This window comes from Melitaea cinxia, chromosome Z (assembly GCF_905220565.1).
Source record: "Melitaea cinxia chromosome Z, ilMelCinx1.1, whole genome shotgun sequence".
In the NCBI taxonomy this organism is placed as follows: domain Eukaryota; kingdom Metazoa; phylum Arthropoda; class Insecta; order Lepidoptera; family Nymphalidae; genus Melitaea; species Melitaea cinxia.
This window is the reverse complement of record NC_059424.1, coordinates 21,983,040-22,006,085: the sequence shown is the minus strand read 5'-3', so window position 1 is coordinate 22,006,085 and position 23,046 is coordinate 21,983,040. Positions and strand designations below refer to the sequence as shown.

Here is a 23,046-nt window from a genome sequence, read left to right as displayed (position 1 = left end):
CCTTCTCGAAGTTGCTTAGTCTACCTAGGACATATCATTTAACGAAACAATTTCGTCGAGTCTTCACTTCGAAGATTCAATGTAAAAGTCTTCAAGCAATGCGTCCTACCTGTTTTAACATTCGATACTGAGACGTCGACCCATGAGTTTAAAGTCGTTTACCGTGAAATGGAATGGACTATGCTTGGAGTCTCTCTCATATAGTAAATAAAATCTCATTAGATTAGAATGATCCGCGAGAAAATGAAACCGACATAGTCCACAAAATTAGCAAGTTGAACCTGCGTCGCAGGACCGATAGCCGCTGGAGCAGACGTGTCCTGAATTAGAGACCTCGTGTTTAGGACATCCTCCAGCCCGCTGGACCGACGATTGACGTAAGACTGTTGAATGAGAATTGCGGGAAACAACCCGGAATGTTTGGCCCGATCTTAGAAGGCCTATATCCAGTAGCCAACTGCGATAGGTTGAAGTGATAAAGTGTAAGTTTGACACATAAAGCTTAGCAACGTACTCAGGTGGAAAGGCAGCCGAAAACTCACTGCGTTCTTAGCTAGCTGCGTCATCAGAACAATATTTGTAAGCTGTATCATAATTGGCTGCGTTAACTTATTGACTGTATAATCATTGAGTTAGTTAATACCATTATTCGGTAGCTTTTTCCAGTCGAGTGCAAACACTGAATTGGCGATCATCGAGCGTTCATCAATAGCCATCAGTCGACCCGAGTGCTTTGTGCTAAACACTTGTCATCGGAAACCTGTGATTGCATCGTAGAATATATAATATATAGAATGGATAACTATGGTTTCGTTAATGATGAGGTGAAGACGGAGACGATGGATGTCGGGAACGTAGCTGTGTATACAACTACATTAGCGAATTTTTCAACTTTCCCTGCGCACGCGACCAGTTCGCTGACCTATTTAGACACGTGAGTTTTTTTTTTTTTTTTGTTAGATTGTTTCAATGCTTCGTTGTGTTTCATTTACTGTGTGGGTTTTTTTCAAATGTTTTTACGGGTTAAACGTACTTTGTACTCACATTCATTTTGTGTCTGTGGGTTTATCTGTTTCGGAAACATTACGGCTTTTTGAATGTCTCTGTTGCTTAATGATTGTAGACAGAAGTGATATTTTGAGATGAACAATAAGACTTACGTGATTAAGGGCATGTTTTAGAAGTGTTGAATAGTGTTTGTCCTGCAGATAATCTTTGAATGGTCTTAAACAGTAGGCGGTCATCATCATTTCAGCCTATCACAGTCCACTGCTGGACATAGGCCTCCACAAGTTCGCGCCAAAAATAGTGCGAAATCATGTGTGTTGCCCATAGTCACCACGCTGGGCAGGCGGATTGGTGACCGCAGGGCTGGCTTTGTCACACCGAAGACGCTGATCCCCATCTTCGGCCTGTGTATTTCAAAGCCAGCAGTTAGATGGTTATCCCGCCATCGGTTGGCTTTATAAGTTCCAAGGTGGTAGTGAAACTGTGTTATCCCTTAGTCGCCTCTTACGACACTCACGGGAAGAGAGGGGCTAGCTATAATTCTTTACTACCGTAGCCACACAGGAGCAGACGGTAGAACAGGCCATTAGGACTTATTTATCCTATAATTAATAAAATAGAACTTGTAGATTCATAATTGCTAAAATTGTAAAAGATAAAAATGAAAAAAAAAAATTATGTGGTGTCATGGGACACCAGGTAGGAACGAAGTTCCTTCGGATAGTATAGAAGCAACACAATTTGAAAAAAAAATGTAGAATTTTATATATATTTTCTAGTTCTGAATATTTTTATTTATTTTGTTGATTGGTTTTTAATTAAGTACATAAAAGTATTTAGGAAATTTAGTATTTTAGATAATAACAAATACCGTAAAATAAAATAAATCAAAGAAAATAATAATAATAATAATTCAAACTATTAAGTAAAATAAAAAAACATGTATTTATTTATTTTTGTCGACAGTATAAAATTACATAAATAATTTAAAAAAGTTTACTAGTAATATTTTAGTTTTACAAACGTCATATTATACAGTCGTGTGACTGATATTACGTCACTTCCGTTATATATTTTTCTTACGGTTTTAGTATCACATTTTTTTCAATTCGGTCGCCCAGCCAAATGTCAAGCCTGCCGTAAGGAGCTTCGATCCAAAAACATTTGGAAACCTCGATCGGTTAATCAAGAGCGTTAACGGCAAGCAGTAAAATAGGCCCTAAGAATAGATACTGTATCTTATGTGGTTATATATAAGTATAGTTTATCTATGTTAAAATTAATAGAAGAACACGGTCGAAAGCCTACTCGTGCAAGACGCGATACAATATAGCATATGAAATGACTTTGTTAATAATTAGCCTTTTCATGTAAAATATGGCTTATTAAAAGTAACTCTTAAGGTTAACGCAAATGTTAACAAACGAATAAAAAACATTGTTATTAATGTATATGTGTATATATAAAATCGCCGACATGTGCGCGCATAACTACTAACGACTGCGTCAAATAATATAATTCATTTTTTTTTATTTGAAAAAAAAAACGATGTATTCACCAAAATAAAACTATTTAACGAGATCTTTGAATAAATTAGTGTTATTTTATCTTTTATCATACAATAAATACCTATTTATATGGCAATTAAAAATAATTATTCTAAACTTCGTATATCTGATTTGCGTCAACCGAAGCGGAGACAATCGATTTATAGATGAATTTATAATTTACATTGTATTCTTTTTTATAGTCATTATAATAACGTAAAGTTACTAAATATACGTTTCTGTCGCTTCAGCCTGTAATATCCCACTGTTGGGCATAGGCCTCTTTCCCCATGTAGGAGAAGGTTCAGAGCTTAATCCACCACTCTGCTCCAATGCGGGTTGGCGGATATATTCCCTACTACGTTTTCTGTAACAAAGTGTTATTTCTTATATTTAAAGGTTATTAACTAACTTTTCTTCTATCTGTTGAGACTCCACTATAATGAAGTAAAACTTTTTTACGCACGCTTGACTTAGCATGTAAGCTGGTGAATGCGTGACGTGAGCGTTACGAATACGTTATCGGGCGAGGCGAACGGAGCAAGTGAGAGAGGTGCGAGCACACATTCTCTCTTTCTCTCATAGCGTTTCGTGTATCTAAGACACAGAGCAGACCTATTGTGCAGGCCTATTGCTAAACAAGTTTTACTTCAGTCGTATGGTCTAAAGCACACTCGTTTTTTTTTTATTCTTTCAAAAGATAGAAGAAAAGAGAAGTTTGACTTACGCATAAGTTACAGATTTACCAGCAGGATGTAAAATTTATACTTAGGTCATATTTTACCGTAAATAATTGCGTTCACAGGTATCCGACATTTTTGATCCAAAAAGTTTGCTTTTTCAATGAAAGAAAAAACTGGATCTCCGAACTGTAACTTGTATTATACAGCTTGCAAGACGATGTAACACGTTATGTGGACGTGTTAAATACGAGACGAAGGGAGAGAGACATAAATCCTATATGTATCCATTTATTATGTGTTTATATAATAAGCAAGTATGTTTATGAGTATATATTTATATTTCAATTTATTCAATATAATTATGTAATAGATCAAATAAACGTACTTATTATGCAGTATACTTTTTTGTGTTGTTCATATCGCACTTTTTTCCTTTATTAGTATGTATTGTTTTGCAATATTTTATATAATCCATAGATTTCTATGTTTTTGAATGGATCCATGTGTATGTGTATTTCTGTCAGAATGCCGCCAAAATGAAAATTAATTACAAAACATAGGGTGGTCCTGAAAACCAGTGTTAGGACTAACAGTCCTAACTTAAACTGAGGTCACACCTTTTTGTGAGGCATGCTGCGAACTTATATAAATGAAGTATTAGTTATATACTTTTAATCGATAAGTTTATGTTGTATCTCTTTTTTGTTTTGTTTTACGTTTGCATCCTCTTTGTATTTAGTCCTTGTTGTAAATTATGTACTATGTGTTTTCTTTTTATATAATTTTAACCTGATGCAGTGTGTTTTCACAACACGGCGACCATACGGACGCTGTAGGAGGCGACGCCACGGCCGGACAGACGAGCAAATGCCGGCCGTGGAGTTGGAGGTCGAGCGCCAGCTGTACGAGGTGTACCGCGCTTCCAAGCGTGAATTACAGCTGGCCATCGTCAGGGCCAAGTCGCAGGCCTTCGGCGAAGCCCTGGCGAGCCTCGACAGGGATCCGTGGGGGCGTCCGTACAAGGCTGCACGGAAAAACTTCCGGCACCAGGCGCCCCCAGTCGCCGAGTCGTTGGACCCCGTGGTCCTGGACAGGGTGTTGGATGGGCTTTTCCCCGCAAGAGACCCCAATCACACCCCTCCGCTGATGGTTGACTCCCCACTTATCGAGGAGACAGATGAGGCTTCCATCCCGCCTGTGTCGGAGGCGGAAATGGAGGTCGCGGTCCGCCGACTGCGCGGAAAAAGGACGGCACCTGGTCCGGATGGTATCCCGGGCCGGGTGCTGGGAATTGCCCTCCAGGAGATGGGTGGTCGGCTTCGGGAGTTGTTCAGCGCTTGCCTCGCGTCTGGACGATTCCCGAAGCCGTGGAAGGAGGGACGGCTGTGCCTGTTGCGGAAGGAGGGGCGACCCGTCGACTCGCCCTCCGCATACAGGCCCATCGTCCTACTGGATGACACGGGCAAACTCCTGGAGAGAGTCGTGGCTTCCCGTGTCGTCCGGCACCTGGAAGAAACTGGGCCCGGGTTATTCGAGGCCCAATACGGGTTCAGAGCGGGACGGTCCACAGTAGACGCCCTGCTCTGGCTCAAAGGATGGACGCAGGCGGCCGTCCGCGAGGGGGAGAAGGCGTTGGCTGTCTCGCTCGACATTGCCAACGCCTTTAACAGCCTCCCGCACGCGACAATACAGGAGGCACTCCGCCACCACCGGGTGCCCCTGTATCTGCGGAGGCTGTTGGGTGACTACCTCCAGGGTCGCGAGGTCCTGGTGCCGGGGCGTGACGGCCTTATTCGACGTCACGTCTCATGCGGAGTTCCACAGGGGTCAGTGCTGGGACCACTCCTGTGGAACGTCAGCTACGACTGGGTGCTTCGGGGCACGCTGCCTGCAAGCGTGCGGGTGTCGTGCTACGCCGATGACACCCTAGTCGTGGCCAAAGGAAGGGACCTCGCGGAGGTGATACGGTCGGCCACGGCCGGCACAACACTTGTGGTCGGCCGTATACGAGCCCTGGGGCTTGAAGTCGCCCTGAGTAAGTCCGAAGCTCTGCTGTTCCACGGGCCTCGAGGGGGACCCCGTCCAGGTACACAGGTTACTCTGGATGGGGTCCAGGTCCGGGTTGGGGCCCAGATGAGGTACCTGGGTCTCACCCTGGACGGGAGGTGGGCTTTCGGGGCTCATTTTAACCAGCTAGCCCCGAGAGTCGTGAGAGCCGCCGCTTCACTGGGGAGGCTGCTGCCGAACGTGGGTGGTCCGAGTGCCCATTGCCGTCGGCTGTACTCCGGAGTCATCCGGAGTATGGCCATGTACGGGGCACCTGTCTGGGCGGACGCCCTCGGTCGCAGCAACAAGACCCTGCTGCGACGTCCGCAGCGGGTCATCGCGACGAGGGCGATACGCAGTTACCGGACGGTGTCCTGGACGGCGGCGTGCGTGCTGGCTGGCGATCCCCCCTGGGAATTACAGGCGGAGATCCTCGCCGAAATTTACCACTTCGTGGCGGCGAGGAGATCCCGGGGGGAGCCCCCAACGTTGGAGGAGGTCGCACGCATGCGGAGGCAGGCGCAGGACACCCTGTTGCGACGGTGGACGGAGGACCTGGCCCCACCGGTCCCCGGGCAGTGGACGGTGGACGCGATCAGGCCGGTTCTTCAAAAGTGGGTGAGGCGGCGGTTCGGGCCGCTGACCTTCCGTTTGGTGCAGGTATTTTCCGGACACGGGTGCTTCGGCAAGTACCTGCACCAAATCGCGAGACGGGAGGCGACTCCAGCCTGCCACGAGTGTGGGGCACCAGAGGATACGGCGCTCCACACGCTGGAGGTGTGCGCCGCGTGGGAGTCACAGCGGCGCGCGCTTTCGGCGGTCCTCGGACGGGATCTCTCACTGCCGAGCGTCGTAAAAGCCATGCTCGACAGTGAGAGATCGTGGCAGGCGGCGGTCTCCTTCTGCGAAGAGGTAATGACGCAGAAGGAGACCGCGGAGCGGGCCAGGGAGAATGACGTCTCCGCTGACCCACTCCGGCGCAGACGTACGGGGGCAAGGAGGAGACGGTTTGCCCATCTCCTCCCCCCCTCGTAATAGTGGGGTCGCCGGCCGATAGTCGGGGGACTTCGGCCGGCCGGGCGACACGGCCCCACACTTCTAAGGGGTGGCCTTGTTGTGAGCGAGGCCACCCAACCATTGTGCCGGGGCCCGGAGGCTTTATCCGGGCCTACCGCCGGGGTGAGATGGCGAATGCTAACGCGACCCCATCTCGCCCCACCCAGGCGGACGACTGCTCACACGTGGTGGTTTTTAGTCAGTAGGAGTCTGACATAACCCTCTGGCGCCCCCGTGCTGGAGGGTATCCATGATGGATTTTCCCCACGTAAAAAAAAAAAAAAAAAAGTGTGTTTTCACAAATAAATTTATTTATTATTATTATTATTATTATTATAAATGAAACAGTTTGACATAATTAAATACGACGTGGGTGCATATTTATCTGTGTTAACTGAGCCGTTGTCTGATCCAGCGGAATTGTTAATATGGTCATACATTGTGAATGATGCTTTTGCCATTTTTAGGTATAATGTAGTTGAGTTTGATAAACAAAAAGAAAAATAGTTCATAAGCTTTCGTTTGTTGGATACCGTTATTCGTCTGATGGCTTTAGCCTTAACTAAACAGAGACCTAGTATTGCACGTTTTTGCAACAGTTAGGGTGCGTTTTAACTTTTTTGCAGTGTATGATATGCAGTGTAACTATAACTGATATCAGTCGCGTAACAGGTGCGGGGGGGGGGGGGGGGGATCATGCCCGGGCGATACTCACAAAGGGGCGCCAAACAAAAAATTGCTGGACAAATATGGTTTTTCGGATGGGAGTGGGGGGCTAAAAAGTTATTGTGCCCCGGGCTCGGGTTAACCTCGCTACGTCACTGACCGATATGCAGATAAAAAATAAATAAAAAATTGTAAATATGTATGAATGTTTTGTGTTCAGTATTAGACAACTGGTACCTAAGTACTTCTTCTTCTGCTTGATATCGTTATCCCAGCTTTAACTGCCAGTCTATCTTAATATTGTATTAAAACTAATAGCGTGCAATTGTCTGTTTGCAGTTCCGACTATCACTCGGACGGCTTTTACTATGAGTATAAATTACCATTCAATTATTATCATTTTAATACAAATGGTCGTTTGAACTAAATAAATAAGTACTATACGACTATGACAGTACCGTCTTAGTACGAGTACTTTGCCGGCCGCGCGCTCCGCGCGCGCGCCTCTGCACTACTTATTTTGAATGCAAGATAGGTAATAGGTAATGGATAGATAATAATGCATATAAGTTGAGGAATGGTCTAATTTTGGTATGTAAAATGTTTTGGTGATAGAAATTCGTTGTAGTTAAAGTGTAAAACAAATCGTAATGTATCTGTGAACTGCTGGACAATTTTTGTATTTTTACCCACATAATATGTTGATAGTTTCTCATGTAAGTGACTGTGTGTTTTCAATGAGAAAATAAATATTCTTTAAACCTAAGTATAAATTCTTATTGTTATCTAACAATCTATATACAAATACCTAAATAATGAAACTCAAGGCTCCTTCACTGGCCATTAGGAAATTGTAAGACCTGTGTCGGGGATCCAGAAACACAAACACAAACGCCCAGGTTACGAGAAATATCTGTATGGACTTTTTTATGTGCGCGGATTGATCCCCAGATAAAAATAGTTTTTTTAAAGAATAACTGTGTTCAGATACATCTGTGCGGAATATACATTCGCTTCAGCCTGTAATATCCCACTACTGGGCCTCTTTTCCCATGTAGGAGAATGATCAGAGCTTAATCCACCACGCTGCTCCAATGCGGGTTGGCGGATATATTCCCTACTATGAGTAACGATCGCTATCAGGTGTACATGATAACAACAGGGACCGACGGCTTAACGTGCTCTGCGAGGCACGGTGGTGAGACCCACAACGACAGACATCCAAACCGGAAAGAAATATTTGGACAAATACAAACATCCATCCCGAGCGGGAATCAAATCAATTTAGATGTAACTCGAAAAGTACTTATTACAATTACTGCAATTAAATTTAAATGATACGCACCACCTTTCGATTAAAACAAAAATCATCGATTTAGTCCACCCAGTCAAAAGTTCTGAGGTAGCTAGCATACATGAAAAAAAATCGAATTACTTAAGAACGCCCTCCTTTTTTGAAAGTTGGTTTAAACATAATTATGCTTTGCCTTAATCAAGCAATAACATTATTTTGTATATTAAATATTTGTTGCAATTATTGTTACAAAGTTGGGTTCAATAATTTTAACCGACTTCAAGAAAGGAGGAGGTTACTCAATTCGACCGTATATATTATATATTTAATGTATGTTCGGGGATAACTTCGTCGTTTATGAACCGATTTTGATAATTCCTTTTTTCTTGGAAAGGAGATATCCCTGGTGTGGTACCATGATAAGGAAACTAGGATCTGATGATGGAATCCCAGGGAAATCGAGGGAAACTCGAAAATCCGCATACATTTTTACTGGGTGTACCGATTGTGATAATTTTTTAATTTAATCCAAAGCTGATTTATCATGTGGTCACATTTAAATTTCATCGAGATCTCATTTCAACTTTTGGAGTATGGATCTTTGATAATGCGTATTTACTTGACTAATTTTTCGTCTATCTACGTTTTATTACTTGTCGATATAATTGAAGTCGTTTTTTTTTCGTTTGCCAGCAAACACAACTATATACATTGAAGTCGATACAATTTAAAAAATGTTAAATATAAAATTTATCTTTTATTTTAATTAAATCTTTTTTATTTATTTATAAGTACACCAGTAAATAGTTACGCACTGTCTTGAATAACGTTAAATATAATAAAAATGGGACTTTTGAATTAATATAACATGGCAGTTTTAGCTCTATGCGCCACCTATATTTTTATACAGTAACTTTGAGACCAGTACTAGCAATGTATAACTATTACATAAATGTGACGTGAGAAATAAAGAAAGTACTCCACAACAGGTGGCAGTACTAGTAATAAACTCGCGCTCTAATATTTCTGAATTGTTCGTCACTCTCAACTAATACATTCTCATGAAGTAAATTTTTATCATTCAATACGTACAATAAAATAACTTTAATTTAATTCCTGGTAATCACGTACAATCCCGGCGAGAAATTTATGGGGTTGGGGGTGGGGGTGGGACGGAGTGTGGGTTTTTTTCCCCCCCGGGCAACTATTTTCATGTAAATCCCGTTGTTACATAGATATCGTGGTTGAAGTTTTGAGGTTCAATTTTTAAATAGGAAAAAATTAACTTACCTCCTTTAAGGTTAGAGTAACGCTTGGCTCCGGCGCTGCGTTAAGTGCAGCCCTTCCGCCTTGCGTGCGAAAGCACGCTCACTCATGCTCCGTTCCGCATTCGTTCGCGCGCTTTCGCACGGTGGGCGAGGGCTGCATCCCTCCGCGCCTCCGGCTTAAAAAAACACTCTAGGGGTAGGGCAGACCAAAACCACGTAAACAGTGGGGTGCTCCGATTCGGTTTTGGGTATTTTTCGAATTTCTATACCTATATTCTAGCACGCAATGTTACTAATTTTATTAAAATATTATGTCTGACGCGTTATTTTGTTTATAAGTGTCTATTTGTCAGTCGTTAAAGGTCAGTTCGTATCGTATTTTGATCTTGCAGTAAAGATCGTTTTTACGTAAGTTTGATCGAAAATAACGCGTGATAGTCGCAGTACGGAGCATGAGTACACTTACCGCAGCACTGGAATTAAGGTAGAGTCAGAAATAACAAAAGTTTAACCTCCGATAAAAAATCTAACTGTATTGTACACAATAGCCTAATTACCCACTAATAATAAAGAAAAGAATAAATAATGGCAAGATGTTGTCTTGACGTGTGTCGTACATTCTAGCAACACTTTTCCTTTTATGTTGCATTTAAAAAATACAGCCGTAACGCGCCTTTTTTAAAATTGTCATATAAATAAAATTTATTTTAATAGTATTTTTTAGTAAATTTAATAGTTAAATAATAAAAGTGCAAGGAGAAAGCGATGGAGATGAGGAGGAGAGATCAGCGAAGTCCATATCCAGTAAAAAAAAAGCATTATGACTCAAACTATCGATAACTATAAGCCATTGTAACACCATACATTAAAAACGGATACATAAGACAATATCCCGATAAAAGCTCTAATGGGGAGTTTGTAGTTTATGTAGAACATATAGATAAGGAAATAAAACTTGGTAACATGAATCCTTTGAACCTCTCCAAATATTTCAGAAATATCAAGGGGGTTCATGAGCGAGCACGAATTAATGCAAATAAAATTAAAATATCTTTTAAACAGGCAACTTTGGCCAACAATTTCCTGAAATCCCTATGGTTATTAACCGACTTCCAAAAAAGGAGGAGGTTCTCAATTCGACTGTATTTTTTTTTTTTTTTTTTTTTTTTTTTATGTATGTTACATCAGAACTTTTGACCGCGTAGACCGATTTCGACAAATTTTGTTTTAATCGAAAGGTGGTGTGTGCCAATTGGTCCCATTTAAATTTATTTGAGATCTAACAACTACTTTTCGAGTTATATCTAATAATGCGTTTTTACTTGACGCTTTTTTCGTCGACCTACGTTGTATTATACCGCATAACTTTCTACTGGATGTACCGATTTTGATAATTCTTTTTTTGTTGGAAAGGAGATATCCCTAGTTTAGTACCATGATAAGGAAACCAGGATCTGATGATGGGATTCCAAATAAATCGAGGGAAACTCTCGAAAATCCGCAATAACTTTTTACTGGGTGTACCGATTTTGATAATTTTTAATTTAATCGAAAGCTGATGTTTATCATGTGGTCACATATAAATTTTATTGAGATCTGATAACTTCTTTTTGAGTAATCTTTGATAACGCGTAGTTACTTGACTATTTTTTCGTCGATCTACGTTGTATTACTCGTCGATGTAATTGAAGTCGGTTTTTTTTTTAGAACATAATTTAAGAGCATATATACCTGCATCCTCTGTGGAAAGGGTAGGCGTTATTAGGTATATTCCTAAAGAAATAGGAAACAAAGAATTGTTTGAAAAAATTTGCTGTGATAGAGACATTGTTGGAAAACACAGATTTGTGAAGCGCGAAAAAGAAAATTTAATCCCATTGTCAACCATAACAATAACATTTTCAGGTACTTCTCTACCTGAATATATTTTATTTATTTATTTATGTACTTTATTGCACTAAAAATAATTTATTAGACGGATGGAGATATAAAGTACATACTTATATCCCTCCGGTATTACAATGTTTTAAACGCTTAAAATTCAATCACTCAGCTAAAATATGTCGTGGTGAACAGCTTTGTTCTAAATGCTCTAAAATCATTCATATAAAGATTGTATTTCTGAAACGTTAAAGTGTACTAATTGCTCTGGAAATCATCTAGCTATTTCAAAAGTTTGTCCAACAAAAGCAGCTAGAATATTAAAAAATAGGAAATCTTATGTAATGGCTACTATAAATATTGTTAATTTTCTAGCTCTTCCCAAGAATAGCATACAGAAATAGACAGGAAAAGTTGACAATATGGTATGGTATGGTAAGATGGGCTGGTTTCTGCAACTCAACAACATTCCGTCTATTTTGCGTGTGTGGGAATATCTTTTTCACTCCTGCCACCCAAGCTCCTCCAGAAATTCGGAAATCTTTTTGGCTTTTTAAGATCTCCGGAAGTGTCTCCAAGATGTTGTGCCTGACCGTGTCCACTAAGTTGTAACGTGTAAGTTGACAGTAATAAAAATAAAGAATTAGCTCGTACCACCAAAAACAGATAACTTTAATATCTCAGATATTTTAAATAATACAAAAGTCATGAATTCGATAATAAAAACATTAGTAGCATTAGGAAATTCTGAATCAATTAAGACCACATCTCATATTAAGGAAATTTTTATTAAAAACTTATCTGAATAATGGATAGTTTAAAACTAGTACAACATAATAGACAAAGTATTAAGTATTAATACTAAAAAACCTTTGTTACAAACACTTTTATTTGATAATGAAATAGATATATGTTTATTAAATGAAACATGGTTAAAAAGTTCCCAGTCACACTTACATGCCTGGGTATGATTTTATTTTTAAAAATGCTGAAAATGAACATGGTGGTGTAGTCTTTTTAATTAAAAGTTCTATGAAATATGTCCAACTTTCAACTTCAAATTTCCAAGATCTTCAAACAATTGCCATTTATGTTGATACAAAAGTCGGCCCTCTAACTATTCTATGTGTATATTGTCCACCTAAAAATAAAATTAATATTTCTAAATTAAAAAATATTATAACCAGTCTCCCTAAACCATATATAATATCAGGTGATTTCAATGCGCATCATGTAGCATTTGGATGCACTTTAACTAAAACAAGGGGTAAAAATCTATACGATTTGATAGATGAGATAAATTTGTGTATTCTTAATACTGGTAATGCCACTACCGTACGTAGGCCATAGGCCAAATGACAAAATATCTGCCATTGATGTTACTTTAGTTAGTCCAGAGTTAGCACCCATATGCGACTGGTATGTTGGTGAGGATCCATAATTTATCATTCCCCAATATTTACTAATATAATTGCATCTCCAAATACTTATGTGACTAATAATAATGTAAATAAATATATGTATAATAAAGCTAACTGGGAAAAATACTATTTTCTCTCAGAAAGTCATTTCAATAATTTTAAGATAACCAATGAAGATCCTGTAGGATCTTACAACAAATTTTGTAATATCCTAAATAATTTTAAAGAGGAGTATTCCCAAACTGAAATATGGCACAAAAAAGAGAGATAATAAAGCACCTTCTCCTTGGTGGAATGAAATTTGTGCAAAGGCTGTAAAGGATTGTAAATTAGCTTTGTGTATTTACCGCCAGAATTTGAATATGAAAAATTATCTTAACTATAAAGAAAATGGAAGCTAAGAAAAAGAGGATTATTAGACGAAAAAAAGAAAAGTTGGAAAAATTTATGCACTTCATATAATAGATACACTCCCATTAGCAATATATGGAACTTTATAAAAAGATTTAAAATAGGTGCTAACAGTAGACATGATAGTTTTATATCAGACTTTTTTGATAAATATACAAAGACTAAAGTTTAAAATAATACTTGTTTAGATAATTTATTTGATAAAACAAAGAAGATAAAAATAATGAATTTCTTCTAAACTAATTTAGTTGGGATGAATTTAAGTGCTTTACTGTCAAGGAAAGATTCAAAACCTGGTTTGGATGACTTTCCATATTTAATTATTAAAAAGTTAAAGAAAAATATATATGTACAATATTTTATGGTCTTTTCAAATTGTTTCTGAATTGTGGAAAACATAATGTATTTTTCGAACTAAAAAACCAATTCAATATCATAACTCTTATCGACCTATCTCTCTCACTTCTTGCGTAGGGAAAATATTTGAACACATGATTAAAGTAAGGTTGGATTATGTTGTAGTAACAAATTCTTTATTACCTGATTATCAACTAGGTTTCAGAAAAGGCAAAAGTGCAGTTGAAAGCTTTGTTTCATTCATTGCTGAGATTAAAAATTCTATCTTTGCTCACTCTAATGCAATCTGTGTATTTCTGGATGTTGAGGGTGCATATAATAATGTGAACCTGTTTCACTTGATAAGACTTGAGTGAATTAAAAATAACTGGAAAGTTATTAAAATGGATATTGAACTTTTTTTTATAACCATACAGTATATGTTAAATTTAATAATATTATACATGGGCCTTAAGTATGCACATAAAGCATTAATGCAAGGTGCTATCTTATCACCAATTTTATACAATCTATACACCTCTCAGATCCAAAATAATGTAAAAGAAAATAGTGTAAATATCATACAATATGCAATATGATTATATTATATTAATCAAAATATAAATATAGCTAAATGTATAATAGTATAGTCTCAGTCAATTGCAAACTTTTTACCATAATAAACTTAAATTAAATATGAATTCTTCCAAAAGTTCTGTTATGTTTATTTATTTATTTATTTATTTATTTATTTTTATTTTTATTTTTTATTGATTTATTCGGAAAATCAAATTTTAATGTTCAAGTTACATATAACAATGAAACTATCCCTATTGTAAAGGAACAAAAATTCCTTGGTGTAATTATAGATAATAAACTTAAGTTTAATAGCCATATTGATTGTATATGTAAAAGAGCCTATAAAATAATCAATATATAATGATATTTAGCAGGAGTATTTTGGGGTGTTTATGTTAAGATTCTAAGTATTTTATATAAAATCATAGTACTATAGTTGTATTGCCTATATAAATGCTAGACCATCTCTGCTATAGAAACTAAATATTATTCAAAATATAATATTAAGAATAATTACTGGAGCTATGAAATCTACACCAATTAACTCAATGGAAAATGAAACAGGTATTAATTTTAGCCCAAAAGTTTTTTTTCTAAAAATGTTGGCAATAAACTCTTCTTTACCTGTTAGGAAGTTAACGATAGTAGAGAATTATCGAGTTCTATAGTGTCTTCTAATATTATCGCACAATCAATGAAATCTGTAATCTGTAATGCTTTCCCAAATGTCAGTTATTTTACATTTAACGATAAATATCTCAAAGTCTGTCTATTCTAGCTCTCTATGGCCTATTTATGGATATAAATTTGAAAGTATTTGGAAAAAAATTTACAGTTGTAAATTAACCGTTAAAACAAATTATGTAGTATTTAAGATTAGAAATTTACTGTAAAATTTAAATGCGAGAAATGTTTACGTTGAGCTAGCCTGAGTACCCTCCCACAGAGGCATATCAGGTAATGAAATAGCTGATCAAGCTACAAAAAGTGGATATGATGAGGACCACAAAGATGTTGTTAAAACACCTTTCTCCGATTACTTTCCAATCATCAAAGACGGGATTAATAGATTTTGAAGAGATTATGGGACTATAACAATGCAGAATAAAGGATAATGGTACGCTAAAATTCAAAAAGACATCAATACTAAGCCCTGATATAACGTCATCAGCTGTGAATCAAGAAAATTTATTTCCATAATTAATAGAATGAGATTTAGACATTGTCTCATTCCCTCTCAACTTTTCAAATTAAAAATTATTCAAGAGCCTAAGTGTACTAAATGCAGTGAGTCATATGCTGTAACATAAACCACATTATTTTTAAATGAGAGTCATTGAAGTTACAGATTAATCCTGGTTACGGATATAAATAACATTTGCTCAGAAAATTAAATAAATACTCCCCATCGCCCAAAAGAAATATTAGCCAATCCAAGATTTTTTAAACCATCATTAAATTTTATATGTTCGTTAATAGAGAAGATATAACAAAGAAAAAATATGAGGTGTAGAAGATTTTGTTTATAATTATATAATATTATTGTCTTATTGTTAATATGTAAAAATGTGTACAGTTTAGAGCGAAAAACTCGAATCCAGCTCTCAATAAATTAAAAAAAAAATAAAATGTTGCATTTGTTTATGAAACTTTTAAATAAGGAACATCATATAAACCAAAGAGTAACTTATAATAATATTATATATAATATAAACTTTACGCAGTGTTAATTATAGATTATACACTTATTGAATCTTTTCTGTAAATACTTTTGTTTAAAGTTTTACATCTATTGCATTTAATGATAGAATAAAATAATATACATTTTTATATTATTATATATATTTATTATATTCTATTATTATTATATATATTTATTATATTGTATTATTATTATCTAAATTTTTAATTATAACGATTATATATCAAAGTTATCGTAATCTTATATATTTTTATATTTGTCACTTCCTGTTTAAGTTTGTTTTTTCCGGTCGTGTATTTGTTGATCAGTTGTATCTCCCGGGCTTAGATTAAATAATTGACGTGTTCGTACGCGCATGCGTCTCCGTTGCGACGAGAAGTGAGCTACGACTATTGCAGGTCTGTGGAAGGTGTTTCTTCGGCACTTGCCATCGGCACGTACTAGTGAACAGTGTTTAGTTAAATAGTGCACTTTATACGATCGTGTGCAGACACCGGACGTCGTATTAAGTCCAGAAATTACTTAAAACTGCTTAAAAGTTACGGTAAGTTGTTTGAAACAATGCTAAAAAGTTTTTGTATATTGGGCTGTTTTTAAATCCGCTTTGCAAGCCACGACTTCACGTAACTTGTTAGTTGTGGGTAGTTGTGGAAATATAATTCAAACTTTACTTTCACTCTTCACGCTTCAATTTTTTTTTATTTTAAAACAATAATAGTATGCTTAATTTTCGTTTTGTATAATTTATTTTTATTTGTTATGGCATGTTAAGTGGCATGGAACGAAATTGGCTTGAAGATGCTTCTTATATATCCGTGGTACGAGGATTCAAAAGTTTGTCGATAAGTAAAAGGAAAGCAAAACACATAATTAGGTTCAGGGGGAAAGCCAAGCGGCGCTTAGAACCGTTGCTCATTCAGTACCTAAAGAACGCACGTGATGCTTTCATCGAGTGAGTAAAACATTGCACTAATAAAAGTTTCATACTTACATCTAATTGCACATTTAAGCACGTGACAACTAACAACTCTTAAACCATCTCAGACTGGCTGCGTAACTTATCAACTGTAAAATAATTAAAAAACACTCACTAGATAGTAAATGTTGAATAAATTGCAACAAGTTTGAAACTTTTTTGGCATCTCAACGTGCATTTTGTATATCGTACACTGCACTATTTCAGAGAGAGGACTCTTCAAGAAGCGTGTAAGACATTTCTCACAAAAATGCCTGCCCCCAACTCTGAGGAAACTGCTCTCTTGAGGTAAGAAGCTTTCCTAGTTGTCATATAGTGAACATTAATTACTTTATGTTTTTAATTTTTAATATTTTTTGTTTAATAATATTATTAATTTTCTTTATTATTTGCAAAATAGAATGTACATTGTGTATATAGGCATATATAGGCATATATAAATGCTAGACCATCTCTGCTATAGAAACTAAATATTATTCAAAATATAATATTAAGAATAATTACTGGAGCTATGAAATCTACACCAATTAACTCAATGGAAAATGAAACAGGTATTAATTTTAGCCCAAAAGTTTTTTTTCTAAAAATGTTGGCAATAAACTCTTCTTTACCTGTTAGGAAGTTAACGATAGTAGAGAATTATCGAGTTCTATAGTGTCTTCTAATATTATCGCACAATCAATGAAATCTGTAATCTGTAATGCTTTCCCAAATGTCAGTTATTTTACATTTAACGATAAATATCTCAAAGTCTGTCTATTCTAGCTCTCTATGGCCTATTTATGGATATAAATTTGAAAGTATTTGGAAAAAAATTTACAGTTGTAAATTAACCGTTAAAACAAATTATGTAGTATTTAAGATTAGAAATTTACTGTAAAATTTAAATGCGAGAAATGTTTACGTTGAGCTAGCCTGAGTACCCTCCCACAGAGGCATATCAGGTAATGAAATAGCTGATCAAGCTACAAAAAGTGGATATGATGAGGACCACAAAGATGTTGTTAAAACACCTTTCTCCGATTACTTTCCAATCATCAAAGACGGGATTAATAGATTTTGAAGAGATTATGGGACTATAACAATGCAGAATAAAGGATAATGGTACGCTAAAATTCAAAAAGACATCAATACTAAGCCCTGATATAACGTCATCAGCTGTGAATCAAGAAAATTTATTTCCATAATTAATAGAATGAGATTTAGACATTGTCTCATTCCCTCTCAACTTTTCAAATTAAAAATTATTCAAGAGCCTAAGTGTACTAAATGCAGTGAGTCATATGCTGTAACATAAACCACATTATTTTTAAATGAGAGTCATTGAAGTTACAGATTAATCCTGGTTACGGATATAAATAACATTTGCTCAGAAAATTAAATAAATACTCCCCATCGCCCAAAAGAAATATTAGCCAATCCAAGATTTTTTAAACCATCATTAAATTTTATATGTTCGTTAATAGAGAAGATATAACAAAGAAAAAATATGAGGTGTAGAAGATTTTGTTTATAATTATATAATATTATTGTCTTATTGTTAATATGTAAAAATGTGTACAGTTTAGAGCGAAAAACTCGAATCCAGCTCTCAATAAATTAAAAAAAAAATAAAATGTTGCATTTGTTTATGAAACTTTTAAATAAGGAACATCATATAAACCAAAGAGTAACTTATAATAATATTATATATAATATAAACTTTACGCAGTGTTAATTATAGATTATACACTTATTGAATCTTTTCTGTAAATACTTTTGTTTAAAGTTTTACATCTATTGCATTTAATGATAGAATAAAATAATATACATTTTTATATTATTATATATATTTATTATATTCTATTATTATTATATATATTTATTATATTGTATTATTATTATCTAAATTTTTAATTATAACGATTATATATCAAAGTTATCGTAATCTTATATATTTTTATATTTGTCACTTCCTGTTTAAGTTTGTTTTTTCCGGTCGTGTATTTGTTGATCAGTTGTATCTCCCGGGCTTAGATTAAATAATTGACGTGTTCGTACGCGCATGCGTCTCCGTTGCGACGAGAAGTGAGCTACGACTATTGCAGGTCTGTGGAAGGTGTTTCTTCGGCACTTGCCATCGGCACGTACTAGTGAACAGTGTTTAGTTAAATAGTGCACTTTATACGATCGTGTGCAGACACCGGACGTCGTATTAAGTCCAGAAATTACTTAAAACTGCTTAAAAGTTACGGTAAGTTGTTTGAAACAATGCTAAAAAGTTTTTGTATATTGGGCTGTTTTTAAATCCGCTTTGCAAGCCACGACTTCACGTAACTTGTTAGTTGTGGGTAGTTGTGGAAATATAATTCAAACTTTCCTTTACTCTTCACGCTTCAATTTTTTTTTATTTTAAAACAATAATAGTATGCTTAATTTTCGTTTTGTATAATTTATTTTTATTTGTTATGGCATGTTAAGTGGCATGGAACGAAATTGGCTTGAAGATGCTTCTTATATATCCGTGGTACGAGGATTCAAAAGTTTGTCGATAAGTAAAAGGAAAGCAAAACACATAATTAGGTTCAGGGGGAAAGCCAAGCGGCGCTTAGAACCGTTGCTCATTCAGTACCTAAAGAACGCACGTGATGCTTTCATCGAGTGAGTAAAACATTGCACTAATAAAAGTTTCATACTTACATCTAATTGCACATTTAAGCACGTGACAACTAACAACTCTTAAACCATCTCAGACTGGCTGCGTAACTTATCAACTGTAAAATAATTAAAAAACACTCACTAGATAGTAAATGTTGAATAAATTGCAACAAGTTTGAAACTTTTTTGGCATCTCAACGTGCATTTTGTATATCGTACACTGCACTATTTCAGAGAGAGGACTCTTCAAGAAGCGTGTAAGACATTTCTCACAAAAATGCCTGCCCCCAACTCTGAGGAAACTGCTCTCTTGAGGTAAGAAGCTTTCCTAGTTGTCATATAGTGAACATTAATTACTTTATGTTTTTAATTTTTAATATTTTTTGTTTAATAATATTATTAATTTTCTTTATTATTTGCAAAATAGAATGTACATTGTGTGTAGAAATATGTTTATTGTATTGTTATTTTATGTATTCTTTATTTGAAATGATCATATGAATTTAATGACATAAATTATTCATTATGCATTTTAAAAAATATTAATTAAATTTAAAATACAAAATCATTATTGACAATATAGGATTTATCATCATCACAATCTTTACAAATAAATAAAATTGGACTGTCTGTTTGTAATATTAAAATAACCGCTTTTTACTAAATGTGTATGGATATACACGGTACATACAATATAAAATAACATTTTTTTACAATTTTTGTCTGACTGTTTGTTCTGGCTAATCTCTGAAACTGGACCGATTTTGACGGGACTTTCACTGGCAGATAGCTCATGTAATAAGGAGTAATTTATGCTACTTTTATTTTAGAACTTTATTTATTTTATAACTTTGCAAAATGAACAATAACTTTTCTGTTCAATTCCACACGGACGAAGTCACCGTCACAGCTAGTTATATAATATTTTTGTTAATTTCTCAAAGGTAACTTGTTAATTAATTGCATTGTAACAATTAAAAAAAACCTTTTTAGAGAAAAAAAAAACTAATTCATTAATATTTTATTTACCTAAAAATCTTTTGAATACGATTAAATATTAACTATGCTAAACATTATTGTTTTGGTAAATTCTAAAAATTATACTTTATAAATCTATTATTTTATAAAAAAGAACTAAATATTCAGAAATCTAAAATGGAAAAGTTTTAACTATTACATATTTAAAACTATTTTAAGAGACAATATTTTTTTTTTTCAAAAATTAAAAGAGCTTGGCCATCTCTAAGGTTGATTATAGTTTTTATTAAAACACGAGATAAAAAAAGCAAGGTAATCTAGGTGAGTAAGCCTTAAACAATACACACCACTGCTAATTGTGTTAGCCAGTGGGTGTGAGACAAGATACTTCTTTATTTTCATCATGTTCATAGATATGTATATAAAATTGAATCGCTAATTTATATATATATATATATATATATATATATATATATATATATATATAATTTACTCATTTTACATAAAAAATTACACTAATACACTCCAAAAATCGCATTGTCCGGAGTGTTGAAGTAGTTTGAATACAGTTCTATTTAGGCAATTAACAATAAGGGGGGTAGTTCTACAAACTAAAGTAAGTATAAAATCTTTTAATTCGGTGTAAATGCGTACGCAGGGAAGGCGATCGAGACGCAAAATCGGTTTTCTACAAGCAGTTACAGGTTGTTCAGATAATACGACTTCGATTCATTTCTTATATTTTTTAACCGACTTCCAAAAAAGGAGGAGGTTCTCAATTCGACTGTATTTTTTTTTAATGTATTTTACATCAGTACTTTTGATCGTATGGACCGATTTCGACAATTTTTTTTTAAAGGTGGTGTGTGTCAATTCCCGAGTAGAAATTTTTTCGTCTTCCTTAGAAGGACCGGACCAGGCATGCCTGATCAGGACTAGATAAGGTATGTAACGCAGATGATTGGTCTGGACCTGATCAGGATGAGAAGAGGTTTCCTGATCAGGTCCAGATCAGGAAATCTCATCTCATCCTGATCAGCCGGTTCGATCCGGTCCTTTTAAAAAACACGAATGTATATTCTTGAAAAAATTTAATAACAAAAAAAAGCGAATTGATATTATAAATGTTACTTAACATAATTATATTATGATATTTATTTCCGTTTATTTTTTCCACTGTATTATTTATTTATGTTTTTACTTTAAATATACTAATTATTTTTATTTATTTTTATGAAATTATTATCATATAATTTTATATATTTTATAATAATTATTATTAATTAAATTTTATTTATTAACTTCTAATAATTAACTTCTAATTAACTATTTCCTATTACTTACGACTGCTCCACTGTGTAGAAATGGTCCCTAGACTAGGCTAGACTGTCCTGATAACTGTATATATACTAAGTGCGCTTAAAAACATTAATAGCGCGATTCAGGCTCAGTTCGCGTATTTTTTTTTCAGTCTATCCTGATCTGGACCGGACCGGGTCCTGATCCAGTATGTCTTACCATACTTGATTATATTTTACATCAGGCTATCCTGATCTAAACCGGACCAGGTCCTGATCCAGTATGCCTTACTATACTTGATTATATTTTACATCAGGCTATCCTGATCTAAACCGGACCAGGTCCTGATCCAGTATGCCTTACCATACTTGATTATATTTTACATCAGGTTACCCTGATCTGGACCGGACCGGGTCCTGATCCAGTATACCTTACCATACTTGATTATATTTTACATCAAGCTACCCTAATCTGGACCAGACCTGGTCCTGATAGAGCTTGCCGGATCTGGCATGCCTCATTCTATCCTGATCCGGTCCAGATACATGATCTGGTTGAGCCTGACCGTTTTTCTAGTCGGGTTGGTCCCATTTAAATTTATTTGAGATCTAACAACTACTTTTCGAGTCTTCTAATAATGCGTTTTTACTTCACGCTTTTTTCGTCGACCTACGTTGTAGTATACTTTTACTTTTACTTATACTTTTTACTGGATGTACCAATTTTGATAATTCTTTTTTTGTTGGAAAGGGGATATTCCTAGTTTAGTACCATGGGATCCCAGAGAAATCGAGGGAAACTCTCGTAAATCCGCAATAACTTTTTACTGGGTATACCGATTTTGATAATTTTTAATTTAATCGAAAGCTGATAAAACATATAAATTTTATCGAGATCTGATAATTACTTTTTGAGTAATCTTTGATAACGCTTGATACTTGACCATTTTTTCGTCGATCTACGTTGTATTCCTCGTCGATGTAATTGAAGTCGGTTTTTTTTCGTTTGCGAGCAAACACAATTATTATGGTTCTTCTTTTCTTAAATGCCACATCTAATCCATTCAACAAGCGAGAAGTCAAATGTTCCGTAATACCGATATACGTCATTTGTTGCAGTAGTTGTTATAAGTTTTTGTTTTGTAATCGTGTATTAATTTTATGGTGAATTTTGTGCTATATGTCCGTATTAAAAAAGTTTTCTTTTAAAACGTTATATTTAAACTTATATTCTACTCTATAATAATATACGCAAAATG

At 35.5% G+C, this 23,046-nt stretch overlaps 1 protein-coding gene and 1 long non-coding RNA gene across 2 annotated transcripts in view; one reads left to right on the top strand and one right to left on the bottom strand.

The window, feature by feature from the left end:
- Window positions 1-582: 582 nt before the first annotated feature.
- The window catches only part of LOC123668999 (protein NDRG3-like), a 178,741-nt gene continuing 156,277 nt past the window's right edge, over window positions 583-23,046 (top strand). The window contains exon 1 of the mRNA XM_045602677.1: window positions 583-934. Within this exon, the coding sequence (XP_045458633.1) occupies window positions 795-934 (140 nt within the window). The 5' untranslated portion in view covers window positions 583-794. The remainder of the gene's footprint in view (window positions 935-23,046) is intronic.
- LOC123669000 lies at window positions 12,219-14,946 on the bottom strand. Its single transcript, XR_006745660.1, has 2 exons — window positions 14,821-14,946; window positions 12,219-12,590 (listed from the first exon to the last, which is right to left on the bottom strand). It is a non-coding gene; the product is annotated as an uncharacterized LOC123669000 (long non-coding RNA).